At 45.0% G+C, this 22,614-nt stretch overlaps 1 protein-coding gene across 10 annotated transcripts in view; it reads right to left on the reverse strand.

Annotated features, from left to right (window-relative positions):
• Positions 1-295: 295 nt before the first annotated feature.
• The window catches only part of LOC110496837 (phosphatase and actin regulator 4B), a 53,759-nt gene continuing 31,440 nt past the window's right edge, over positions 296-22,614 (reverse strand). For 7 of the 10 annotated variants that reach the window (XM_090208813.1, XM_090208819.1, XM_090208814.1 and 4 more), the window contains 13 exons: positions 15,779-15,949; positions 15,463-15,543; positions 13,688-15,151; positions 12,841-13,233; positions 10,763-10,906; positions 9,413-10,016; positions 7,216-7,460; positions 5,945-6,098; positions 5,798-5,853; positions 4,953-5,014; positions 4,594-4,731; positions 2,240-2,316; positions 296-2,065 (listed from right to left, as the gene is read on the reverse strand). In XM_090208813.1, coding sequence (XP_090064939.1) covers positions 2,050-2,065; positions 2,240-2,316; positions 4,594-4,731; positions 4,953-5,014; positions 5,798-5,853; positions 5,945-6,098; positions 7,216-7,460; positions 9,413-10,016; positions 10,763-10,906; positions 12,841-13,233; positions 13,688-15,151; positions 15,463-15,543; positions 15,779-15,949 — 3,605 coding nt within the window. In that variant the 3' untranslated portion in view covers positions 296-2,049. The remainder of the gene's footprint in view (positions 2,066-2,239; positions 2,317-4,593; positions 4,732-4,952; positions 5,015-5,797; positions 5,854-5,944; positions 6,099-7,215; positions 7,461-9,412; positions 10,017-10,762; positions 10,907-12,840; positions 13,234-13,687; positions 15,152-15,462; positions 15,544-15,778; positions 15,950-22,614) is intronic. The other 3 variants (XM_090208820.1, XM_090208821.1, XM_090208818.1) reach the window with 1 other exon arrangement.

Below are 22,614 nucleotides of genomic sequence, written 5' to 3' on the forward strand. Positions count from 1 at the left end.
ATAACATGTCTGATCAAGGAAGGCTGTTTATCCCCTGTATCAACAGTTGAAGAAGAATACAACACTATTACCAGAGTTAGGCTACACGTTTCATCTGCATGTATGACGATAGTGAAGGTTCCTAATAGTTTGATGGCTATTGTTGACCCAAAACACACAACGTTTCCCTGAGATTTCCACCCAGAAGAGTTTGAAGATGCAGCCAAACAATAGATCTTGTACAGTATAATACTGCCCTCGCCTGGAGAATATTCAAAAGGAAAGTGGTTGGGATAATGACAAGTTGACAACATTCTTTAGGATGATAAACCATTTATTTGAATTTGAGTGAGAGCTGACCATTCATTTATACAGTAGGTTTGCAATTCATTTTAAAGATCTCTTTATAAAAAACAAAACATCTGTAAAATAAGGGAACCCTGTTTCGGTACCAATTTCTGTAACATCATTAGAAAATAGCACTGTTGTAACGCTTTAATTACATTTAAAAACAAATTTGTTTTAACATTAGGAAGACATAATATAAAGTCAATTAAATCAATCTACAGGATAAGTCTATACAGCTGAGGCCAACCAATGACCGACATACACAAAGTAACAATGTGAAGTAAAAATATATCCATGTTCCTGCCGCAGTCTTTCAAAACCAACCGTTAAATAATTATAGTGGACGTTAGCTTTAGGTTGTGTCTTAAATTATATTACTTCTAACGTTTCAAATTGTACAACTTCCTTATTTTTATTGTTTTTACTTTAAATGTCCATTTTAACAATATGGTTCCTTATTACTACGCTGAACAAACGATTAGTCAGCTTATATTATGGGCTGTCACAAAATCACTTAGATAATCAACAGAACACAGTTAAAATGCACATTATTGTGTATGGGGACAATGGAGCGATGCTGAATAAGGTCTATGTAACACAGCTAGATAGCTGACTAGTAGACACGACATTTGAGTTTCAATTTAACTAATGTCTTGTGGTTGGACAACTAAACCCATCACCGACATGTAGGCTAGCTATAGCCATTTCACATTTACTCCGCACAGTTTCCGTACCACTCCATGTATTGTCCCATTAGAGATAAGGGCGGTACCATTGGGTACCCATAAACACACGTTTGAGGGTTTCACCAGCGTCATGTAGTCTAACAAAGTTCTGTATCATATTTAGTTGAACATTAAATCATTAATACTACCGTGTACTAATGTTGACCATCGTCATGATCAACAATCAGTACCGTATACAATTATTTTCTGTTCTCAATTAAAAATAGGGCAAAGTGTTGAAGGAACTCTAAAAACCAGGTACAGTAAAGGCCTCTTGGGAACATTCTTGCTTTAGGGAACGACAAAGAATGGAGGTGATGTGAGGAACAAAACAGGACATCCTTTGTCACAATCGCCGTCTGTCCCTCTTGTCCTTCCTATTCTGATAGTCAGTGTTGGCACAGGGAATCTACAAAATGGCAGCTGAAATAGGCCTAAACCACTAAACCTCGTCCAGCTAGTTCTTCTCCAGCTCTCCCTGTGGGTTGTCTGGTCAGGCAGATCAACGCTGGAGTACAGTAGTACCAGTAGTCCCATGGATTCATATGCAAGGGGTTGGACCGATGGAGGTCACCTCTAGTCCATGGTTTTAACAGTAAGTGGTTTGACCAAGAGGCCAAATCCCTAATCCATGGTTTTAGATGCAAGTCGTTTATCTATAGGCCACACTTCTAGTCTGTGGTTTTAACACTGACTGGATAGACTGAGGGGCCACATCCATAGTCCATGGTTACAGACAGGCTATACCTCTTGTCCATGGTTAGACAGGCTATACACCTCTAGTCCATGTTTAGACAGGCTATACACCTCTAGTCCACGGTTTCAGATGTAGCAATCAACAGTGTTCCTTACAGGAGAGGAACAGGCTTGTGCCAGGGCAGGGGGCTGTGGAAATTGCAGTCACCAGGGGTCTGTGTGCTCCGTATTGCAGTCCTGCAACCCCCCGGCTCAGTATTGCATTGAAGTGCTTGCTCTGCAGCCGGGCCAGGGAGCACAGCTAAGGCCGATGGAATCTGAGGAGTGGGGACAGAGAAAAGTCATAATGTGCACTGGCTAAGAAGATCTAGGGTTTCAACTTGCAAAATCTCAACCACAGTTCGAGTTTTAGAGAAACCTGGGTTCGTTTGGGATCCCGGATCAGGGTATGAGTAAATAAAATAAATATTGGTAATGGATAGAACACTAACCTGGTATAGATCCTGCTCTCTTCGTGAACCTCCATCTCAGAGCTCTTGAACTCATTCAGTTCCTTGCGGATGGCAGCCTAGATTGAATAGAATAGAGAGCAAAGATTGAGTCAGGTGTTATGTGATGCACTGTACATACAGCAACATCCTGGAGCAGGTCTACTCGTTAGTAATGTACAGTACAGAAACAGATCAGTGCCTATAGTTCAGAATCAGTCTTTTTTGGATATGAATAAAATGAAAATGGAGCCACAGAGTATGTTCTCTCCAGCTGTCAGACATACTTGCGATGGCACACTGCCCCATATCCAAATACTGGCACCTCAAAACTCATAAATATCAACCTCTGAAGATTTTAACTTGTCAATAAAAGTCCTGCAAATTTAAAAAAAACAAAACAGCAAATGATTTAAGACCTCAGTTTTAATCAAAGAAATGATCAAACTATTTTTTTCCTCAGGGATTTTAAACCTCTGAATAGCAGAAAGTATGCAATAATTTGTGTTTCAACCTCTTCTCCTAGCTTAACTGGTATACTCTGGGGACAACTCAGCAAAGCCATTAAGCAGCGGTTATATTGCATTCCTGGGATTTTAGTTTGACACGGTATACAGTTGAAGTCAGAAGTTTACATAAACTTAGGTTGGAGTCATTAAAACTTGTTTTTCAACCACTCCACAAATTTGTTGTTAACAAACTATAGTTTTGGCAAGTCGGTTAGAACATCTACTTTGTGCATGTCACAAGATATTTTTCCAACAATTGTTTTACAGACAGATTATTTCACTGGGTCAGAAGTTCACATACACTAAGTTGACTGTACCTTTAAACAGCTTGGAAAATTCCAGAAAATTATGTTATGGCTTTAGAAACTTCTGATAGGCTAATTTACATCTTTTGAGTCAATTGGAGGTGTACCTGTGGATGTATTTCAAGGCCTACCTTCAAACTCAGTGCCTCTGACATCATAGGAAAATCAAAATAAATCAGACAAGACATTAGAAATGTTTTTGTAGAACTCCACAAGTCTGGTTCATCCTTGGGAGCAATTTCCAAACGCCTGAAGGTATCACGTTCATCTGTACAAACAATAGTACACAAGCATAAACACCATGGGACCACGCAGCCATCATATCGCTAAGGAAGGAGACGTGTTCTGTCTCCTAGAGATGAACGTACTTTGGTAAGAAAAGTGCAAATCAATCCTAGAACAACAGCAAAGGACCTTGTGAAGATGCTAGAGGAAACTGGTACAAAAGTATCTATATTCACAGTAAAACAAGTCGGGTTATATCAACATAAACTGAAAGGCCACTAAGCAAGGAAGAAGCCACTGCTCCAAAACCGCCATAAAAAGCCAGACTACGGTTTGCAACAGCACATGGGGACAAAGATCGTACTTTTTGGAGAAATGTCCTCTGGTCTGATGAAACAAAAATAGTACTGTTTGGCCATAATGACCGTTTGGAGGAAAAGGGGGAGGCTTGCAAGCCGAAGAACACCATCCCAACCATGAAGCACGGGGGTGGCAGCATCATCTATTCACAAAATAGATGGCATCATGAGGATGGACAATTATGTGGATATATTGAAGCAACATCTCAAGACATCAGTCAGGAAGTTAAAGCTTTGTCGCAAATGGGTCTTCCAAATGGACAATGACCCCAAGCATACTTCCAAAGGTGTGGCAAAATGGCTTAAGGACAACAAAGTCAAGGTATTGGAGTGGCCATCACAAAGCCCTGACCTCAATCCTATAGAAAATGTGTGGGCAAAACTGAAAAAGCGTGTGGAGCAAAGAGGCCTACAAACCTGACTCAGTTACACCAGCTCTGTAAGGAGGAATGGGCCAAAATTCACCCAACTTATTGTGGGAAGCTTGTGGAATGCGACCCAATACGTTTGACCCACCTTAAACAATTTAAAGGCAATGCTACCAAATACTAATTGAGTGTATGTAAAACTTCAGACCCACTGGGAAAGTGATGAAAAAAATAAAAGCTGAAATAAATCACTCCACTATTATTCTGATATTTCACATTCTTCAAATAAAGTGGTGATCCTAACTGACCAAAGACAGGGAATCTTTACTAGGATTTATTGTCAGGAATTGTGAAAAACTGAGGTTAAATATATTTGACTAAGGTGTATGTAAACTTCCCACTTCAACTGTATGTCTGGAATACCAAACCCTGCTGAAATGGTTATGTAAAGAACCTCAGGACTTCCTAGTATAAAGGTACAAAGATGTTAAAGATGTATCACTATACTATAGTTGAAGAGCACTCTTACCATTTTTTACCAATCTTTTACAATCTACAATGTATTTAGTTAGTCGCTTAACTGCGACTCACCTTGTCGGAGGGAGTGAGCTTAGTCCAAGGTTTGTCTGCACGGCGGTCGTAGTCTTGAGTCGTGGTACACTCTACGTACTCATGGAAACGCAGGATCTTCCTGGCCTGAAGCTCTGCTATGGTGGGCCTCTGGGACAGCTGGGGGGAGGTAGAGAGAAAACACACTGAGTGACTGTCCAACTAAAATTATAAACTCTGGTCAGTTACATTTGAGTGTTTTATTTCTATATCCGTGTACGATTGCTTTGTCACCGGTGTGTGTGTATGCACGTTGGTGTACTGTATCTACATGTGTTTCAATTCTGCAGTGTTTGTGTGTGTGTTAGGTGTGTGTGTGTGTGAGAGTGAGTCAGGCTAACCTTTCTGGTGAGTCTGCGTTTGATCTCGCTCCGCTCTGCCCTGATATCAGCTTCGTTCCTGGCTACAATAATACAAGACATTCCATCCCATCAGAGACAGAACAAAAACATGCCTCTAGTCAGAGAGAGAGAAAATGGTAGACTGGACCAGGGCCCATATTCACTAAGCGTATCAGAATAGGAGTGCTGATCTAGAATCCGTTTTTCCTTTTTAGATCATAATGAATATGATTATATGGTCAGGGGGGAACCTGATCCTAGACCAGCACTCCGGGCCCTGAGCTTCTCCTGGCATCTTCACAGGAGTAACGGGAGTCGTTTTAATCAGTCTTTACCCTCTGGGACAAGGAAGTGCATTGTCTTAGATACACTGTAGTTTGTACATTATGTAGTCCTTTTACAGAGCTGTCTAAGGACAACGCTTTTAAGTAGTGCTTTCAGAGTCTAAAGATAACCAGAAGACAAACGTGAAAAACTTTACCTGTAGGCTACATGAGTGAAAATACCTTTTGGACAATATGATATCACATTCTAAAAAGTGTTGGCACTACCGTTTTGGTGCCAATGCTAAACTCAAGAACAAACAAGAGCAATGGTCAAATTGCACCATGAATCAAGTCGTCGCTTTATTGTATGCAAGTACTCTTACAGACCACAAGCGGGCATCTATAGGGCAAACAGACTGATGTATCGTAATATATCGTTTTGGGTCACTAGTAAAACCAGAGAGATGCTTGTCTATCTAGAGGTGAAGGACATTAAACCAACTGCGAGGGGAGATGAACCATGAAGTTGATATTGACTGAAAAAATAGAAGTGACAGAGAAAGAGGGAAAGAGAGTTACCTGGAAGGATGTTTCTCTGCTCCAACTCCTCTGCTGTGGGTCTCTGACTCAACCTCCTGATTAGAGAAACACACAACACACACACACACATTTAGGGTAGGGGAACACCCACCTCCCCAACTCACAGCAATCTCTAGATGAAGTTACCTGTTGAGCGTGGTACCGATCTTGTTCTTGAGTGCCTCCCACTGCTCTCTGCTCTGCCAGCCGACTCCGTCTTGTCCCTCTCCTCCCTCCCGCTCCTCTCTCTCCAGCTTCAGGGCCAGGGTGTCCTTCCTCGTCACACGGCTGGCCAAGGCACCTGGGTGGTGCAGACAAACAATTCCAGTAACATGGGACAATACTTTCGCTCTACATCACATTTGAAAATTGTAAACTTCAGATTACACTTCTCATTTGGGTTAACACGGAACCCAAACCGGCAACGCGCGTGCGCCATCGCGCATAAATGTATTTTGCCCCCCCCCACACCAAACGCGATCAAGACACACAGGCTAAAATATCCAAACAAACTCTGAACCAATGACATTAATTTGGGGACAGGTTGAAAAGCAATAAAGATGTATGGCAATTTAGCTAGTTAGCTTGCACTTGCTTGCTAATTTGTCCTATTTAGCTAGCTTGCTGTTGCTAGTTAATTTGTCCTGTTATATAAACATTGAGTTGTTATTTTACCCGAGATGCACAAGGACCCCTACTCCGACAATTAATCCACACATAAAACTGCCAACGGAATCATTTCTAGTCATCTCTCCTCTTTCCAGGCTTTTTCATCTTTGAACTTATATGGTAATCGCATCTAAACTTTCATAGTATTACCACGACAACCGGCAACAAAGTTCGTCTTTCAATCACCCACGTGGGTATAACCAATTAGGAGATGGCATGTGGGTGGGTACCTGCTTCTATAAATCAATGAGGAGATGGGAGAGGCAGGACCTTCAGAGCGATCTGCGTCAGAAATAGGAATGACTTCTATTTTAGTCCTTGGCGTAGCAGACGCTCGTTGGCGCGCGCGAGCAGTGTGGGTGCAATAATTTAATAACATGGATTTCTAAATGTATTTTGCGGCGCTCGGTCACGCGACGTGTCCGGTGGTCAGCATGTTAGCTTTACCTGCAAGTAGTAAAATACATACAATGAAGGAAGAAAATAGAAAGACAAATTTGGAATATCCCTTATTGATACTTTTTTACTAATAATGAAAAGGGCCTTCCTTGATAGTACTGTACTTCCTTTGAGTTTGACATTGAAATCTACACCAGACCCATGTGGCATTATCACCAGACTTCACATCTACACCAAACACGTGGCATTATCACCAGACTTCACATCTACACCAGACACGTGGCATTATCACCAGACTTCACATCTACACCAGACACGTGGCATTATCACCAGACTTCACATCTACTTACTTGGTGGATCGTCGTCCTCGTCTTCATCGTCATCTCTGTAGAGGATGGGTCCGTCAGAGTCTGTCTCCTCATCTTCCTCACTGCTGTCTCCGGGCCCCCGGCCCTCTGGGATGACACTGACCCTGGGATCAACCACCAGACCCCTCCTGCTCCTGGGCTCCAGCTCAGGCTGCCTGGGGGGCAGCATCCTTCTAGGGTGAAGCTTCTCCAACTCCTCCTCCATGTCAAAGTCATCATCCTCAGGTCTGGAGAGAGAGGGACACATTTTCATTCAATCTGACTGTTGAATAGAGAGTGAACAAGTGGGTATGATGTATGCATATACAGTTGAAGTCAGAAGTTTACATACACTTAGGTTGGAGTCATTAAAACTCATTTTTCAACCACTCCACAAACTTCTTGTTAACAAACTACAGTTTTGGCAAGTTGGTTAGAACATCTACTTTGTGCATGACAAGTAATTTTTCCAACAATTGTTTACAGACGGATTATTTCAGTTATAATTCACTGTATCACAATTCCAGTGGGTCAGAAGTTTACATACACTAAGTTGACTGTACCTTTAAACAACTTGGAAAATTACAGAAAACTATGTCATGCTTTAGAATCTTCTAATAGGCTAATTGACATCATTTGAGTCAATTGGAGGTGTACCTGTGGATGTATTTCAAGGCCTACCTTCAAACTCAGAAAAAATCTAAATAAATCAGCCAAGATTTCAGAAAAAAAATTGTAGACCTCCACAAGTCTGGTTCATCCTTGGGAGCAATTTCCAAACGCCTGAAGGTATCACGTTCATCTGTACAAACAATAGTACGCAAGTATAAACACCATGGGACCACGCAGCCGTCATACCGCTCAGGAAGGAGACGTGTTCGGTCTCCTAGAGATGAACGTACTTTGGTAAGAAAAGTGCAAATCAATCCCAGAACAGCAGCAAAGGACCTTGTGAAGATGCTGGAGGAGACAGGTACAAAAGTATCTATATTCACAGTAAAACAAGTCGGGTTATATCGACATAACCTGAAAGGCCACTCAGCAAGGAAGAAGCCACTGCTCCAAAACCGCGATAAAAAAGCCAGACTACGGTTTGCAACTGCACATGGGGACGAAGATCGTACTGTTTGGAGAAATGTCCTCTGATCTGATGAAACACAAATAGAACTGTTTGGCCATAATGTACATCATTTTGTTAGGAGGAAAAAGGGGGAGGCTTGCAAGCCGAAGAACACCATCCCAACTGTGAAGCACGGGGGTGGCAGCATCATGTTGTGGGGGTGCTGTGCTGCAGGAGGGACTGGTGCACTTCACAGAACAGATGGCATCATGAGGCAGGACAATTATGTGGATATTTTGAAGCAACATCACAAGACATCAGTTAAAGTTAAATCTTGGTCACAAATGGGTTTTCCAAATGGACAATGACCGCAGGCAAACTTCCAAAGTTGTGGCAAAATAGCTTAAGGACAATAAAGTCAAGGTATTGGAGTGGCCATCACAAAGCCCTGACGTCAATCCCATAGAAAATGTGTGGGCAGAACTGAAAAAGCATGTGCAAGCAAGGAGGCCTACAAACCTGACTCAGTTACACCAGCTCTGTCAGGAGGAATGGGACAAAATTCACCCAACTTATTGTGGGAAGCTTGTGGAAGGCTACCCGAAACGTTTGACCCAAGTTAAACATTTTAAAGGCAATGTTACTGAATACTAATTGTGTATGTAAACTTCTGACCCACTGGGAATGTAATGAAAGAAATAAAAGCTGAAATAAATCATTCTCTCTACTACTATTCTGACATTTCACATTCTTGAAATAAAGTGGTGATTCTGACCTAAGACACTGACCTAAGACAGGGAATTACGTTTACAGGGGTGGGTCCCAAAATTTGTGTAAAGTGATCAAACAAATTAAGTTAGTTGTGCAAGACATTTTCAGTAGCATATTGTTTGTAAATGTTTGCAAATGTTGCACTAAGACAGGGAATTTGTAGGATTAAATGTCAGGAATTGTGAACAACTGAGTTTAAATATATTTGGCTAAGGTGTATTTACATTTTTGACTTCAACTGTACATGTCTTAATCTATTGCAATGATCAAACTCACATTTTTAGCTCAGCGTAAATATTGTTCCCGTTTGTACTGTGGTTAATAGATATGCTGTGACATTATGGAAGTATGATAGAGTAGTATACTCACAGTCTGAGGGGTTCTATGGTGACTGGTAGGGAGCGTCGGCCTCCAGCCTCAGTGAGGAACTCTGGGGGGGACTCAAACAGCATGGAGTGGGCTCTTTGGGACCCATCTGGTTTAGCCTGAGCCGGGCTGGGGGAGCACAGGGCCCGCTGGATCAGGATGTGAAGGGGGATGGCTGGGACTGAGGCTGGGGGGTGGCTGGGCGGCTCTGTGGTGGGGCTGGGAGGGTCCTTCTGAGGGAAGGGGAGTGGGACCGGGAGGGGTGCGGAGGCAGGGTTGGGGAGCTGTAAGTGGGGTTGGGAGCTGGGAGTGGACGTGGGTATATGGGACAGAGGTCGGGGTGCTGGTGCAGGGACAGAGGTGGGTAGTTGGAACCCTACTGCTCTGAGGGTGTCCCTGGTGTCGCCTCGGTCTGTGCTGGGGGGTACAGAGACAGTAGGTATGGGGACTGGGACAGAACCAGAGGGGCCCGAGGTCTCTGGCTCAGGGGACGGGTCGCCAGAGTGGTGCTTGGTGACGGGGGTCATCCTCTTGGGCGGAGTGGGAGGAGAGCGCCTGGTGGGGGCAGGAACAACGATGATACCACTGCCAGCCTGAGAGAGCTCCGCTATGGAACAAAACACACAACAGAATGAATACTAGTCATTAAACAAGGACTGGCACGCAGTAGACACAGAAAACAGAACTGACAGAGAAAGAGTGTTACTAATCTGAAATATAAAAGGCATCACATTCACACTCAAGCAAACTGGTTAAAAGGATTATCATGACTTGTTTAGTTTCATGAAGGCACAATGCACGACTTACCAGTGGATAGATGGAACATATTTAAAAAGCATGATGATATCAGGCCTGGACATTAGCAGAACGGTACACATCTAACCCTATGGTTTAGATGGAAATCATTCACAGCAGGATTCAAGCCTGATTCATTTGAAAACAACCAGAAAAGCATTTTATTAGTCCGAATCCATTATTTTGAAGTCATTTCACACGTCTCCGCAGTCTCTCTTGACCTCTCATCGAAGTCATCCAACAAGCTGGGGCACACTGCCTGGCAGTTATCTTAACTTCCATGCATTGTTTTTATTCCAGCCAAGTCAAGTTAGTTCAGCAACAACTCAATCCGACATGCAATGAATGAAGTAGTGGGGGACCATCGATCTATGCTGGTGGTGCTTCACACCATGGGCTATGGGCAGAATGGGTAACAGTTATTCAGTTGTTATAGACACCGGTCAGGCATTAGACTTGGTGGTGTGCAACAAAATGTGCTGTGGAGCGGTTATGGTTATTCAGAAAGACAGCGTCACAGCATGGCAGGCTTGGGTTGCGCCCCTCAGGACAGGGTACCTGAGCAGGCTTGTTCAGTCCGTCGGCGGTGGAGGTAGGTGGGCAGGGAAAGGTACAGGCCCAGCTCCCCCTGCCTTCTCCAGCTGGTACAGTAGTGAGGAGAAAGGGGACCTTGGACCCTGGAGGCCCTGTTCAATGTGGACACTGACAGAGATGAGGGAGGTCAGAGGTCAAGGCCTTCAGCAGGCTGCTTGAAGGTGCGGGACACTGAATAACTGGTCACTGTTGCCCAGCTAGGCAGATTGTTACCTCAATTAATATCTAAACTAATATCTTACTAAATGTAATATTTAGCCTGTAAGGATAGAAAGCTGACATGATTGTCTGGTGAGGATGTAGACCTATTGTATGTACATATTGTGATGATACATAAACCACTGTTCTCCAACAGAGAGAATGGATGTTTGCAATATGACCAATGACAGGGTTATATACACCGAGTGTACAAGACATTAGGAACACCTTCCTAATACTGAGTTGCACCCCCCTTTTCCCTCAGAACAGCCTCAATTCGTAGGGGCTTGGGGTCTGCAAAGTGTCGAAAGCATGCCACAGGGACACTGGCCCATGTTGACTCCAACACTTCCCACAGTTGTGTCAAGTTGGCTGGATGTCCTTTGGGTGGTGGACCATTCTTGATAGACATGGGAAACTGTTGAGTGTGAAAAACCTTGCAGCATTGCAGTTCTTGACACACTCAAACCAGTGCCCCTGGCACCTACTTCCATAACCTGTTCAAAGGCACTTAAATCTTTTGTCTTGTTCATTCACCCTCTAAATGGCACACACACACACAACCCATGTCTCAGGTGTCCCAAGGCTTAAAAATCATTACTTAACCCGTCTCCTCTCCTTGATTTACACTCATTGAAGTGGATTTAACATGTGACATCAATAATGGATCATAGCTTTCACCTGGTCAGTCTATGTCATGGAAAGAGCAGGTGACCCTAATGTTTTGTACACTCTGTGTATATGATATAACCACTGACCCCTGGGATTAGCCAGGAGACATGGAGGGAAAACAGCAGCAGCTGCAGGACTTAAGACTTGCTGAGTGTGTCACTGTAGCAGCCAATCAGAATTCAGACTGAAAGCCTATCAGAGAGGAGATCCAAATGATGAAAACTATAAAGTTGTGTGCAGCAGAAATTATGTTCAGCAGATGTCCGCTGTATGAATGCTGAGTGAGTGTGAAATGGAGTAACGCATCTATGAGGACCACACCTTCAGAATGGCATAGGAATGTTCTAATTGCGTCACAACAACTGTTACTACATTGACTGTTGGGATGGGCTCCGACCTAGGGCAGCTGCAGCATGCTGGGTAAGAAGACACAGAACACTGAGGCAGCCAATCAGAGCACTGGACGCTCCGGAGTCACTCCCAGCCTGTCGGAAGAGTGCCAGTGCGGCAATGTGTGTGTGTGTATGTTGTGCTTGCATAAACGCGGCAAAGACAAACCCCCTGCCCCTCTCTTTGGAGAGTGTCTTGATGTATACTGAAAATGCAGACTCCGGAGTGACTCTAGGGCCTTTTCAGTGAGCCGGAAACTGAAGAGTGGTTGAGGAGTTTGTCAATTTGCTAATAGGCAAACGGAAGATGGTTCTCCACTCCTCGATAGCCTCCTTTTGGCGAGGAAGCACAAGTGTCTCCTACCCGGAGTCCTTTGCGGCAGAGTTCTGAAATCTGTCACACCCCCTTTGAACCAGCTGTTGTTTTCTTGAAGGAGAAAATTATGCAAACATTTACAAACGATATGCTACTGAAAATGTCTTGCACAACTAACTTAATTTGTTTGATCACTTTACACAAATTTTGGGACCCACCCCTGTAAACGTAATTTGACTGATGACAAGCGAGTGGAGAAGGCGAGTCATTTCATACAAGAGCATTTTCATCCACATTCCCTCTCCTCGATTACCTTTGACCTTTTTCAAACGTAGGCGACAAGACGAGAGGACGGGAGAAAAGGCCAAGTTACTGTATAGAACAACACCCTGTGTTTCAGTATGCATCGAGTCTAACCATGACACTGAAAAAGACACTTAGGTTGAAAAAGGTCAGGGTTAACTCACCAAGCAGAGCAGGGTTGCTGTTGCGGTTGGCGGGTTTGGGTGGGGGGACAGGTGGCTGCTTGGCATGGGGGGGTACGGGGGGAGGAGTGGCCGATTCCCCTGTGGTGGAGGAGGGGGGTACCTGGCTGGAACGTACAGGGGGGACAGGGTTGGAGTGGGTGGGAGGAGGGTCATCACTGATGATCAGGGAGACAGTCCTGGCGGGCTTGGCCACAGCTACAGCAGGGGAGGTAGAGGAGGAGGGTGGGGTGGAGGTCCGGACAGGCTCCGTGGAGGTGGTGATAGTGAGGTGGCTCTTAGGAGGGAGCATGGCCTGTTTGGTAGGAGGCGGCTCTCTACGGGAGGAGTCAGGATCTGGGGTGTGGACAGGGGCGAAGCGGACACCAGTGGACTCTACAGACAGGCACAGGACACACACACACACACACACAGAGAGAGAGGGGGAGAGGTAAGGAGGACAATAGGAGTTTCTATTCCCCCTGGTCCCGCGGCTCAAAGTGCAACCACAACAAGCACACTGTTACTGTACAGTGCTGAGCACATAGAACACAGAGCTGAGATAAGCTGCACCTCAACATTGGACAATAAGCAGCTTTTTAACAGATTAACTAAAGACGGATTCTGGTCAAGTCCTCGCACCTTTCACAGGGCTGAGAACAAGGAGATTCACAGCGTTACCAGATATACAAAACAGAATCTCCTAGACACTCAACTAGCAGACAGTAACAAATTGCACTTGCAAAGTGCACCATAAACAAAGCTTCGTTCCACTAAGAATTGTTCAACTTCAACAACTTCAGACATACAAGCGAAAGCATAGAATTTTACGCCACAGGCTGTTTCTTACCTGCTCGTCCGCGGGTCTCCCCTCCTTTGATCTCCTCAGATGGCATGTACCTGGGCAGGGTGCTCCCGCGGTAAGCCTCAGAGGCAGGACGGACCCTGCTACGGAGGTCCTCTGAGGAGGTCTTCTGGAGACTCTGCCTTAGCTCCATCTCAGAGTGAAGTCTGACCACAGGACGACCCTCTTCAAAAGGTCTCAAGAGGGTCTCTGGTCTAGCAGGCCTAGGAGGACTCCTCCTCCTATCCCTCTCCTCCCCCCTTTGTTCCCCATCATCTCTCCTTTCGTCTGCCTTTTCACGAACAATTATCTTGTACCGGTCATCTTTTCTTTCTCGGTCATCTCTCCTGTCGTCTCTTTTCTCACGATCATCTCTTCTCTCTTTTCCCTCTCTTCTGTCATCTTTTTCTCCTCTCTTCTCCTTGTCCTCCTTCTCCCCCTCTTCGCTCTTCTCTCGATCATCTCTGTCCCTCCTTTCCCTCTCCTCTCGCCGGTCTCTCTTTTCCCTGTTGTCTCTCTCCTCCCTCTCATCACGAGGACCTCTCCTCTCCTCCTTCCCGTCTCTCCTCTCCTCTCTCATGTCCTCTTTCCCGTTTCTCCTCTCCTCTCTCTTGTCCTCTTTCCCGTCTCGCCTCTCCTCTCTCTTGTCCACTTTCCCGTCTCGCCTCTCCTCCCTCTTGTCCTCTTTCCCGTCTCGCCTCTCCTCCCTCTTGTCCTCTTTCCCGTCTCGCCTCTCCTCCCTCTTGTCCTCTTTCCCGTCTCGCCTCTCCTCCCTCTTGTCCTCTTTCCCGTCTCTCCTCTCCTCTTTCCCATCTCTCCTCTCCTCTTTCCCATCTCTCCTCTCCTCTTTCCCATCTCTCCTCTCCTCTCTCTTGTCCTCTTTCCCGTCTCTCCTCTCCTCTCGCCTCTCCTCTTTCCCGTCTCGCCTCTCCTCTTTCCCGTCTCGCCTCTCCTCTTTCCCGTCTCGCCTCTCCTCTTTCCCGTCTCGCCTCTCCTCTTTCCCGTCTCGCCTCTCCTCTTTCCCGTCTCGCCTCTCCTCTTTCCCGTCTCGCCTCTCCTCTTTCCCGTCTCGCCTCTCCTCTCGCTTGTCCTCTTTATCCTCTTTCCGTTGCCTCCCCTCCTCGGGAGCAGGTCCTCTCGGTAGTGACCCTCCTCTCCTCTCTGACACGTCAGATGGCACTCTACTCCGTCTCTCCAGATCTATGACCGATAGCCTGGCGTGTGAGTCTACGTCCAGTGGGGCTCGGTTGGAGCGCGAGGCGTCAGAGGGTACCCGGCTCCTGCTCCGGGGGTCGTCTGAAGGGACGCTGCCCCGCCGTGGGTCCTCTCCCTGGGGTAGCCAGGTGGGGTTGAGCCCTGGGCCTGCCTCCCCCCGGGACACCCTGATCCCTGACTCTGAGACCCGGTCAACAGGTACTGGCTGGCCATTCTTCACCACCGGACCTTTGGAATGGTTCACGTCGTTGCCCTCTGTCACACAGAAATACATTCTGATAAGGAATTTGAGGTCAGCAAAGATTCTCTACATCTCAGCATTCTCTAAAAGTGTTACCCAACTATTAGTTTTGTTTCCCGTTGATAAATTATAGGCTACTAGTATTTATGTAGGTCTTTGTCTACTCCACTATGATCAGGGGCCGTATCCACAAAGCATCTACGAGTAGGGAGTGCTGATCCAGGACCTGTCCATATAATCTTTTTTTTATTATAATCAAAAGGCCTGATCCTAGACCAGCACTCCTACTGACAGGCTTTGTGGACACGGGCGCTAGTCTGCATACCATTCTCCGGCAGTTCTTTCAGCAATCCTCTGTCAATCAGCTCCTGACGAGGTCTCCTTACTGAGATCTTCCTCTCCAACACTGAAAGTAAACAAATAGGTTTAATTTCCCCGTAACAGAGGTGGCTTGATGAGTAACCTTGTCTGAGACCATGAAGACTTGAGCTCTCTTAAAGGTAACGTCTAGGGTTCAGCTCATCGGGCTAGCACAGTCTTGTTCAGAATCAGTAAGATATAAGACAACATTCAACTTCAACATGTCCTTACAATGATGTACAATCCATCCATCAATTTGACTACTTCTAAAAGGCAGGTACCTATTGAGGTTTCCAGGAAGGTCTCGCTGCTCTTCTTCTTCCTCCACTTCCAGGGCTTGAACATATTCCCGAAGCTGGAGAACTTGCCCTTGCGTTTGGAGGGAGGGGTTCCACCTGATGAGTCACCCCCCTCACTCCCTGTCGTACTCTGCTGCAAGTCCACCTCATCATCTGGAGAGGGAGAGGTGAGTGGCATGACACTTATTAAAAGACAGATAATTAAGGCATGGGGGAAAGAAAATGATAAAATAGGGCAGCACTTTTTTACGAACGTGCTGCCCTGTTCGTAAAAAAGGGATACATTTCCTCTATAGACTAGGCCCTAACTAACTCTACAGTATGTCTCCAACAGTAATGTTTAAGAATTTGGTATTTTATTAGGATCGATTAGCTGTTGCGATTAGCGGTTGCGAAAGCATTAGCTACTCTTCCTGGTCTCCACACAAAACATGACATTAATAGACAAGAACAGCTCAAAGACAGAACTACATCAATTTAAAAAAGGAACACGTAGCCTACATATCAATAAATACACAAACTACCTTGGCCAAATAGAGGAGAGGCGTTGTGCCGTGAGGGGTTACTTTATATGTTTTCTTTAAACCAGATTTGCTGTTTATTTGTGCAATATGAGATGGAAGGGAGTTCCATGCGATAACCGCTCTATATAATACTGTATATGCTTTCTTGAAATTATTTCTGGATTTGGGGACTGTGAAAAGACCCCTGGTGGCATGTCTGGTGGGGTAAGTGTGTGTGTCAGAGCTGTGTATAAGTGGACTATGCAACAAAAAAAAGAATTTAACACAATGTTTCTACTAAAAAGAAGTGATGCAGTCTGTCTCTCCTCAACTCTTAGCCAAGAGACTGTCATGCATAGTATTTATATCAGCCCTCTGGTTTACAATGAAGAGCAAGACGTGCCACTCTGTTCTGGGCCATCTGCAGCTTTACTCGGTCTCTCCTTGCAGCACTCGACAGGACAATAAACAAGATAGGACAAAACTAGAGCCTGCAGGACTATGAACTAGGCTTGTGCTAGTTGGTGCTACATTCCAGCGCCATCTTAGAGTGTGTCTTACTAGACCACAGTACAGACTGAGCCAGGCTTAAAGCTGAAGGCTGGTCTGAATTCCACTCTTACTGGCTGTTGAGTTGTACCAGCTGGCAGAGATTCTTATGTAGGTAAATTGATAAGAGCAGCAGCAGAGTTTAACATCGAACTAGAGTGGGATGCTTTCAAAACTGTTTCAATACAAACATAAGTCCATCACAGTCAATGGTAAACACATAATTACCACAGAAAATGCATTTAAAGAGCAGAATAAACAAAACACGTTTGAGAGGACAGGGTTAGGTTACTCTCCCAGAAACAATGACTCATAACTGTTCTCCAGCTGATGACATCACCTGCTGCTGCAAATCATGTAACAGATCCAGGAAGACTGGGTGTGAAATATCCACCCATTCTTAGGTGATGAGTCGACCGTGCACACACTCGTTGCACAAGAGGACGATGTATAGGACACACAGCAATCAAATGCACTTCCTAAGGAACCAGCCAGGAAGCTTTGAATAGCATGAGGTCCCTACACAACCAGTTCACATTGAGCTCTATATAAAAACGCCACACATCTGTTACAGTCGTCTGGCTTATATTGCGGAGGTCACACCAATCCAGTTTATGGGTCACACTTTAGGGCAGAGCCAATTTGCAACTTCATCCTCCGTCCATCTCTCCCTCATCCCCCTCGATTCTGACTCTTACCAGACACCCTGTCATGTGAAAGAGGGATAAAAGTTAAGTGGAAAGCAACAGATCAAATTCACTCAATTGGCAATTTGACAGATTCAAAAAGAGCTAGAAGGAGAGAGAATGCATATCGTGCCCTCAGGTAAAAGAACAACTCTGTCCTCGCTTAGCGGTTTTGACAGACTAAATAGTTAAAATAAAAATAGATTAAAATAAAATAATGCTAAAAATAGGATAGAGGTGCAATTCACTGCAGGCAACAAACTAATATTACTATAAAAGACTAGAGAGAGATGGCAAAAAGAGAGAGGCAGTCTTCACCTTTTTCTTGATCACCAGCCAGCCTTAGCTCAGACAATACCTGCCAGTCTGCACAGCGAGATAATAAATCCAGAGCATATCAGACTGCTTATCTCTACCACGTCACCGGATTCCTGCCGCCCTGGATCATTACACCGGATCATCGCAGCTAGCTAGCTGCAAACGAGTGGCTACTGTTAGCTAACGCATCTGTCTTGAAGTAAGCACCAGTTAGCCTTGAGCTAGCCTCGACCTAGGCCCATATACCAGCTAATACATATTTTGCCAATTGGCCTGGACCCTTTATTGTCGACATGGAGCCCTGACGATCCGATCGTCCGATGTGGTCTCAACAGGCTATTCTGTTATGATGTCTCCGAAGAACCATCTGCTATCCCCGGCCCGCTAGCTTTCGGGAACGCTGTGTCCCCTGTTCGCCTAGCGTAGTAATGACTACCGAACGGCACCCTGACTCACCTATTGCTGCTCTTTTGACCCAATGATCACTTGGCTACACAGCTGATGCCCCCTGGACTGTTTCAATAACACGGTACCTCATTTTGTTTACCTGTCGGCCTCAGCCTCAAACTCTGGTCCTGTATGTACCTAACTGACCTGCTGTGCCCATTCATCAGGGTTTACACGTCGTCTTAGCTCTCCTGATCAACACCTGTGTTTGCTTTATGCCTCTCTCTGTCAATATGCCTTGTCTACTGCCGTCGTGGCTAGTTTTATTTCACTGTAGAGCCCTCAGTCCCGCTCAACATGCATTAGATAGCTCTTTTGTCCCACCCCACACACACATGCAGAGACCTCACCTGTCTTAATTGGTGATTCCAGAGACTAAACCTCTCTCACCGTCACTCAACGCCTAGGTATACCTCCATTGTACTCACATCCTACCATACCCTTGTCTGAACATTGTGCCCTGTGTCTATTCTACCACGCCCAAAAATCTGCTCCTTTAATTCACTGCTCCCAACGCACTAGACGACCAGTTCTTAAAGCCTTTAGCCGTACCCTTATCCTACTCCTCCTCTGTTCCTCAAGTTGATGTAGAGGTTACCTAGGCACTGTAGCACCCAGTTCCACTCCTATTCCCCAGGCGCTCTCATTTTTGGACTTCTGTAACAGTAAAAGCCTTGGTTTCATGCATGTCAACATCAGAAGCCTCCTCCCTAAGTTTGTTTTATTCACTGCATTAGCACACTACGCCAACCCTGATGTCCTAGCCGTGTATGAATCCTGGCTTAGGAAGGCCACCAAAAATAAAAAAATGTCCATCCCAACTACAACATTTTCCACCAAGACAGAACTGCCAAAGGGGGTGGAGTTGCAATCTACTGCAGAGATAGTCTGCAGAGTTCGGTCATGCTATCCAGGTTTGTACCCAAATAGTTCGAGCTTCTACTTTTAAAAATCCACCTTTCCAGAAATAAGTCTCACTGTTGCCGCTTGTTACAGACCCTCCTCAGCCCCCAGCTGTGCCCTGGACACCATATGTGAATTAATTGTCCCCCATTTATCTTCAGAGTTCGTACAGTTAGGTGACCTAAACTGGGATATGCTTAACCCCCCGGCCATCCTACAATCTAAACTAGATTGCCTCAATCTCACACAAATTATCAAGGAACCTACCCTAAATCCGTAAACATGGACCCCTTTATAGATATCATCCGGGCCAACCTGCCCTCTAAATACACCACTGCTGTCTCCAACCAGGATCTCAGCGATCACTGCCTCATTGCCTGTACCGATAATGAGTTTGCGGTCAAACGACCCCCCTCCCCCATAACTGTCAAACGCTTCCTAACACACTTCAGCGAGCAGGCCTTTCTAGTCGACCTGGCCCGGGTCTCCTGGAAGGATATTGACCTCATTCCGTCAGAAGAGGGTGCCTGGTTATTCTTTAAAAGTCTCACCAATAAGCATTCCCCATTCAAAAATGTTGAACTAAGAACAGATATAGCCCATGGTTCACTCCAGACTTGACTGCCCTTGACCAGCACAAAACCATAATGTGGTATACTGCATTAGCATTGTATAACCCCAGCAATATGCCACTTTTCAGGGAAGTTTGAAACCAATATACATACACAGGCAGTTAGGAAAGCAAAGGCTAGCTTTTTCAAACAGAAATTTGCATCCTGTAGCACAAACTCCAAAAGGTTCTGGGACTCTAAAGTCCATGGAGAATAAGAGCACCTCCTCTCAGCTGCCCACTGCACTGAGTCAATCACCGCATTCTTATCGGCAGACTCAACAGCCTTGGTTCCTCAAATGACCGTCTCGCCTGGTTCAACAACTACTTCTCAGAAAGAGTACAGTGTGTCAAATCGGAGGGCCTGTTGTCCGGACCTCTGGCAGTGTCTGGGGGTGCCACAGGGTTCAATTCTCGGGCAGACTCTTTTCTCTGTATATATCAATGATGTTGCTCTTGCTGCTGCTGATTCACCTCTACGCAGACAACACCATTCTGTAAACCTCTGGCACTTCTTTGGACACTGTTAACAAACCTCCAGACGAGCTTCAATGACATACAACACTCCTTCCGTGGGATCCAACTGCTCTTAAATGCAAGTAAAACTAAATTCAACAGATCGCTGCCCGCACCCAACCACCCGACTAGCATCACTACTCTGGACGGTTCTGACTTAGAATATGTTGACAACTACAAATACCTAGTTGTCTGGTTGGACTGTAAACTCTCCTTCCAGACTCACATTAAGCTTCTCCAATCTAGAATGGGCTTCCTATTTCGCAACAAAGCCTCCTTCACTTATGCTGCTAAACATACCCTCGTAAAACTGAATATCCTACCAATCCTTGACTTCGGAAATGTCATTTACAAAATAGCCTCCAACACTACTCAGCAAATTGGATGTAGTCTATCACAGTGCCATCCATTTTGTCACCAAAGCCCCACATACTACCCACCACTGCGACCTGTATGCTCTCGTTGGCTGGCCCTCGCTTCATATTCATCGTCAAACCCACTGGCTCCAGGTCATCTATAAGTACTTGCTAGGTAAAGCCCCACCTTATCTCAGCTCACTGGTTACCATAGCAACACCCACCGGTAGAACATGCTCTAGCCGGTATATTTCACTGGTCATCCCCAAAGCCCAAACTTCCTTTGGCTGCCATTTCTTCCAGTTCTCTGCTGCCAATGACTAGAACGAATTGCAAAAATCACTGAAACTGGAGGCGTATATCTCTCTCTCTAACTTTAAGCATCAGTTGTCAGAGCAGCTTACCGATCACTGTACCCCTGTACACAGCACATCTGTAAATTACCCACCCAACTACCTCATCCCTGTTTTCTTTTCTTTTTTTGCTCCTTTGCACCCAAGTATCTCTACTTGCAGATCTTCTGCACATCACTCCAGTGTTAATGCTAAATTGTCATTATTTCACCACTATGGCCTATTTATTGCCTTTATATAGATTTTTCTATTGTGTTATTGACTGTACGTTTGCTTATCCCATGTGTAACTCTGTGTTGTTTGTACGGCACTACTTTGCTTTATCTTGGCCAGGTCGCAGTTGTAAATGAGAACTTCTCTACTGGCCTGCCTGGTTAAGTAAAGGTGAAAAAAATAAAAAAGTTGTGTGAGACGGGGCCAAGATTCAGGAGGGGAAGATGGGGTGCTGATATCCCTGTGGCAGGCAGGCGCCAGGTTCATCTCAATTCCACAGAACAGGTTGAGAGAGACAGAAAGAGAGAGAGAAGTCAGTCAATGCCAGCAAAAACAAACCAGACCATTGAGTTCAGTTGTTTTGGTTGCAGCCTCTAACCCAGGGGTTCTAAAACTGTTTTGCCTACGACCCATTTTGTTATCTGAAAATTCTCACAACACCAAACGTGAAAAAAAATTAACAGCCAATGTTCACTTTTTTGTTTGGGGCTATTGCGGTTAAATGAAAACATTGTAGCAGTATTTCTGATTGTCTTCTCAACTCACCATCACACAGTGGTGTAAAGTACTTTTAGTTCCCCACATTACTAAGGAAATTATACTTTTTACTCCATACATTTCCCCCAGACACCCAAAAGTACTCGTTACCTTTCAAAAGCTTAGCAGGACAGGAAAAGGGTCCAATTCACACACTTATCAACAGACTATTCCTCGTCATCCCTAATGCCTCCGATCTGGCGGACTCAAACACAAATTATTCCTTGGTAAATGATGTCTGAGTGTTGGAGTGTGCCCCTGGCTAGCCGTCAATTTAAATAAAAAAAAACTAGAAAATGGTGGCGTCTGGTTTGCTTAATATAAGGAATGTGACATTGCTAAAATATAAGTGTCAAAAAAGAAAATCACATTCACCTTTGATACTTAAGTATATTTAAAAGCAAATACTTTTACACGTTGTATTTTACTGGGTGACTTCACTTGAGTCATTCTATTAAGGTATCTTTACTTTTACTCAAGTATGACAATTGGGTACTTATTCCACCACTGCCATCACATCATTTTAATATGGAGCTATGACATTTAATTGCAAATGATGTCACCTCACCAGCACTAATAAGATGGGCGTGCTTGATGAATGTCGCGTGGGAGCTTCTCAAAGTCATGGGGCATGGATGACGGTACACACACATCTCTGCTGTCACATCCAATCTGGATAGATATTTGGTTTTAATGCTGACGAGAGCACTGAATCCAGCTTCAAACAGATACAGTCTGAGCTGGCGAAGGGTGTCATGAGTTTTACGGTGCTTTCAAGACAACTCAGAACTATGAAAAATATGAGGCCAAATCATGATGTCAGTGAT

Source organism: Oncorhynchus mykiss, chromosome 18 (genome assembly GCF_057628025.1).
Source record: "Oncorhynchus mykiss isolate SJ-2025 chromosome 18, ASM5762802v1, whole genome shotgun sequence".
Taxonomy (NCBI): domain Eukaryota; kingdom Metazoa; phylum Chordata; class Actinopteri; order Salmoniformes; family Salmonidae; genus Oncorhynchus; species Oncorhynchus mykiss.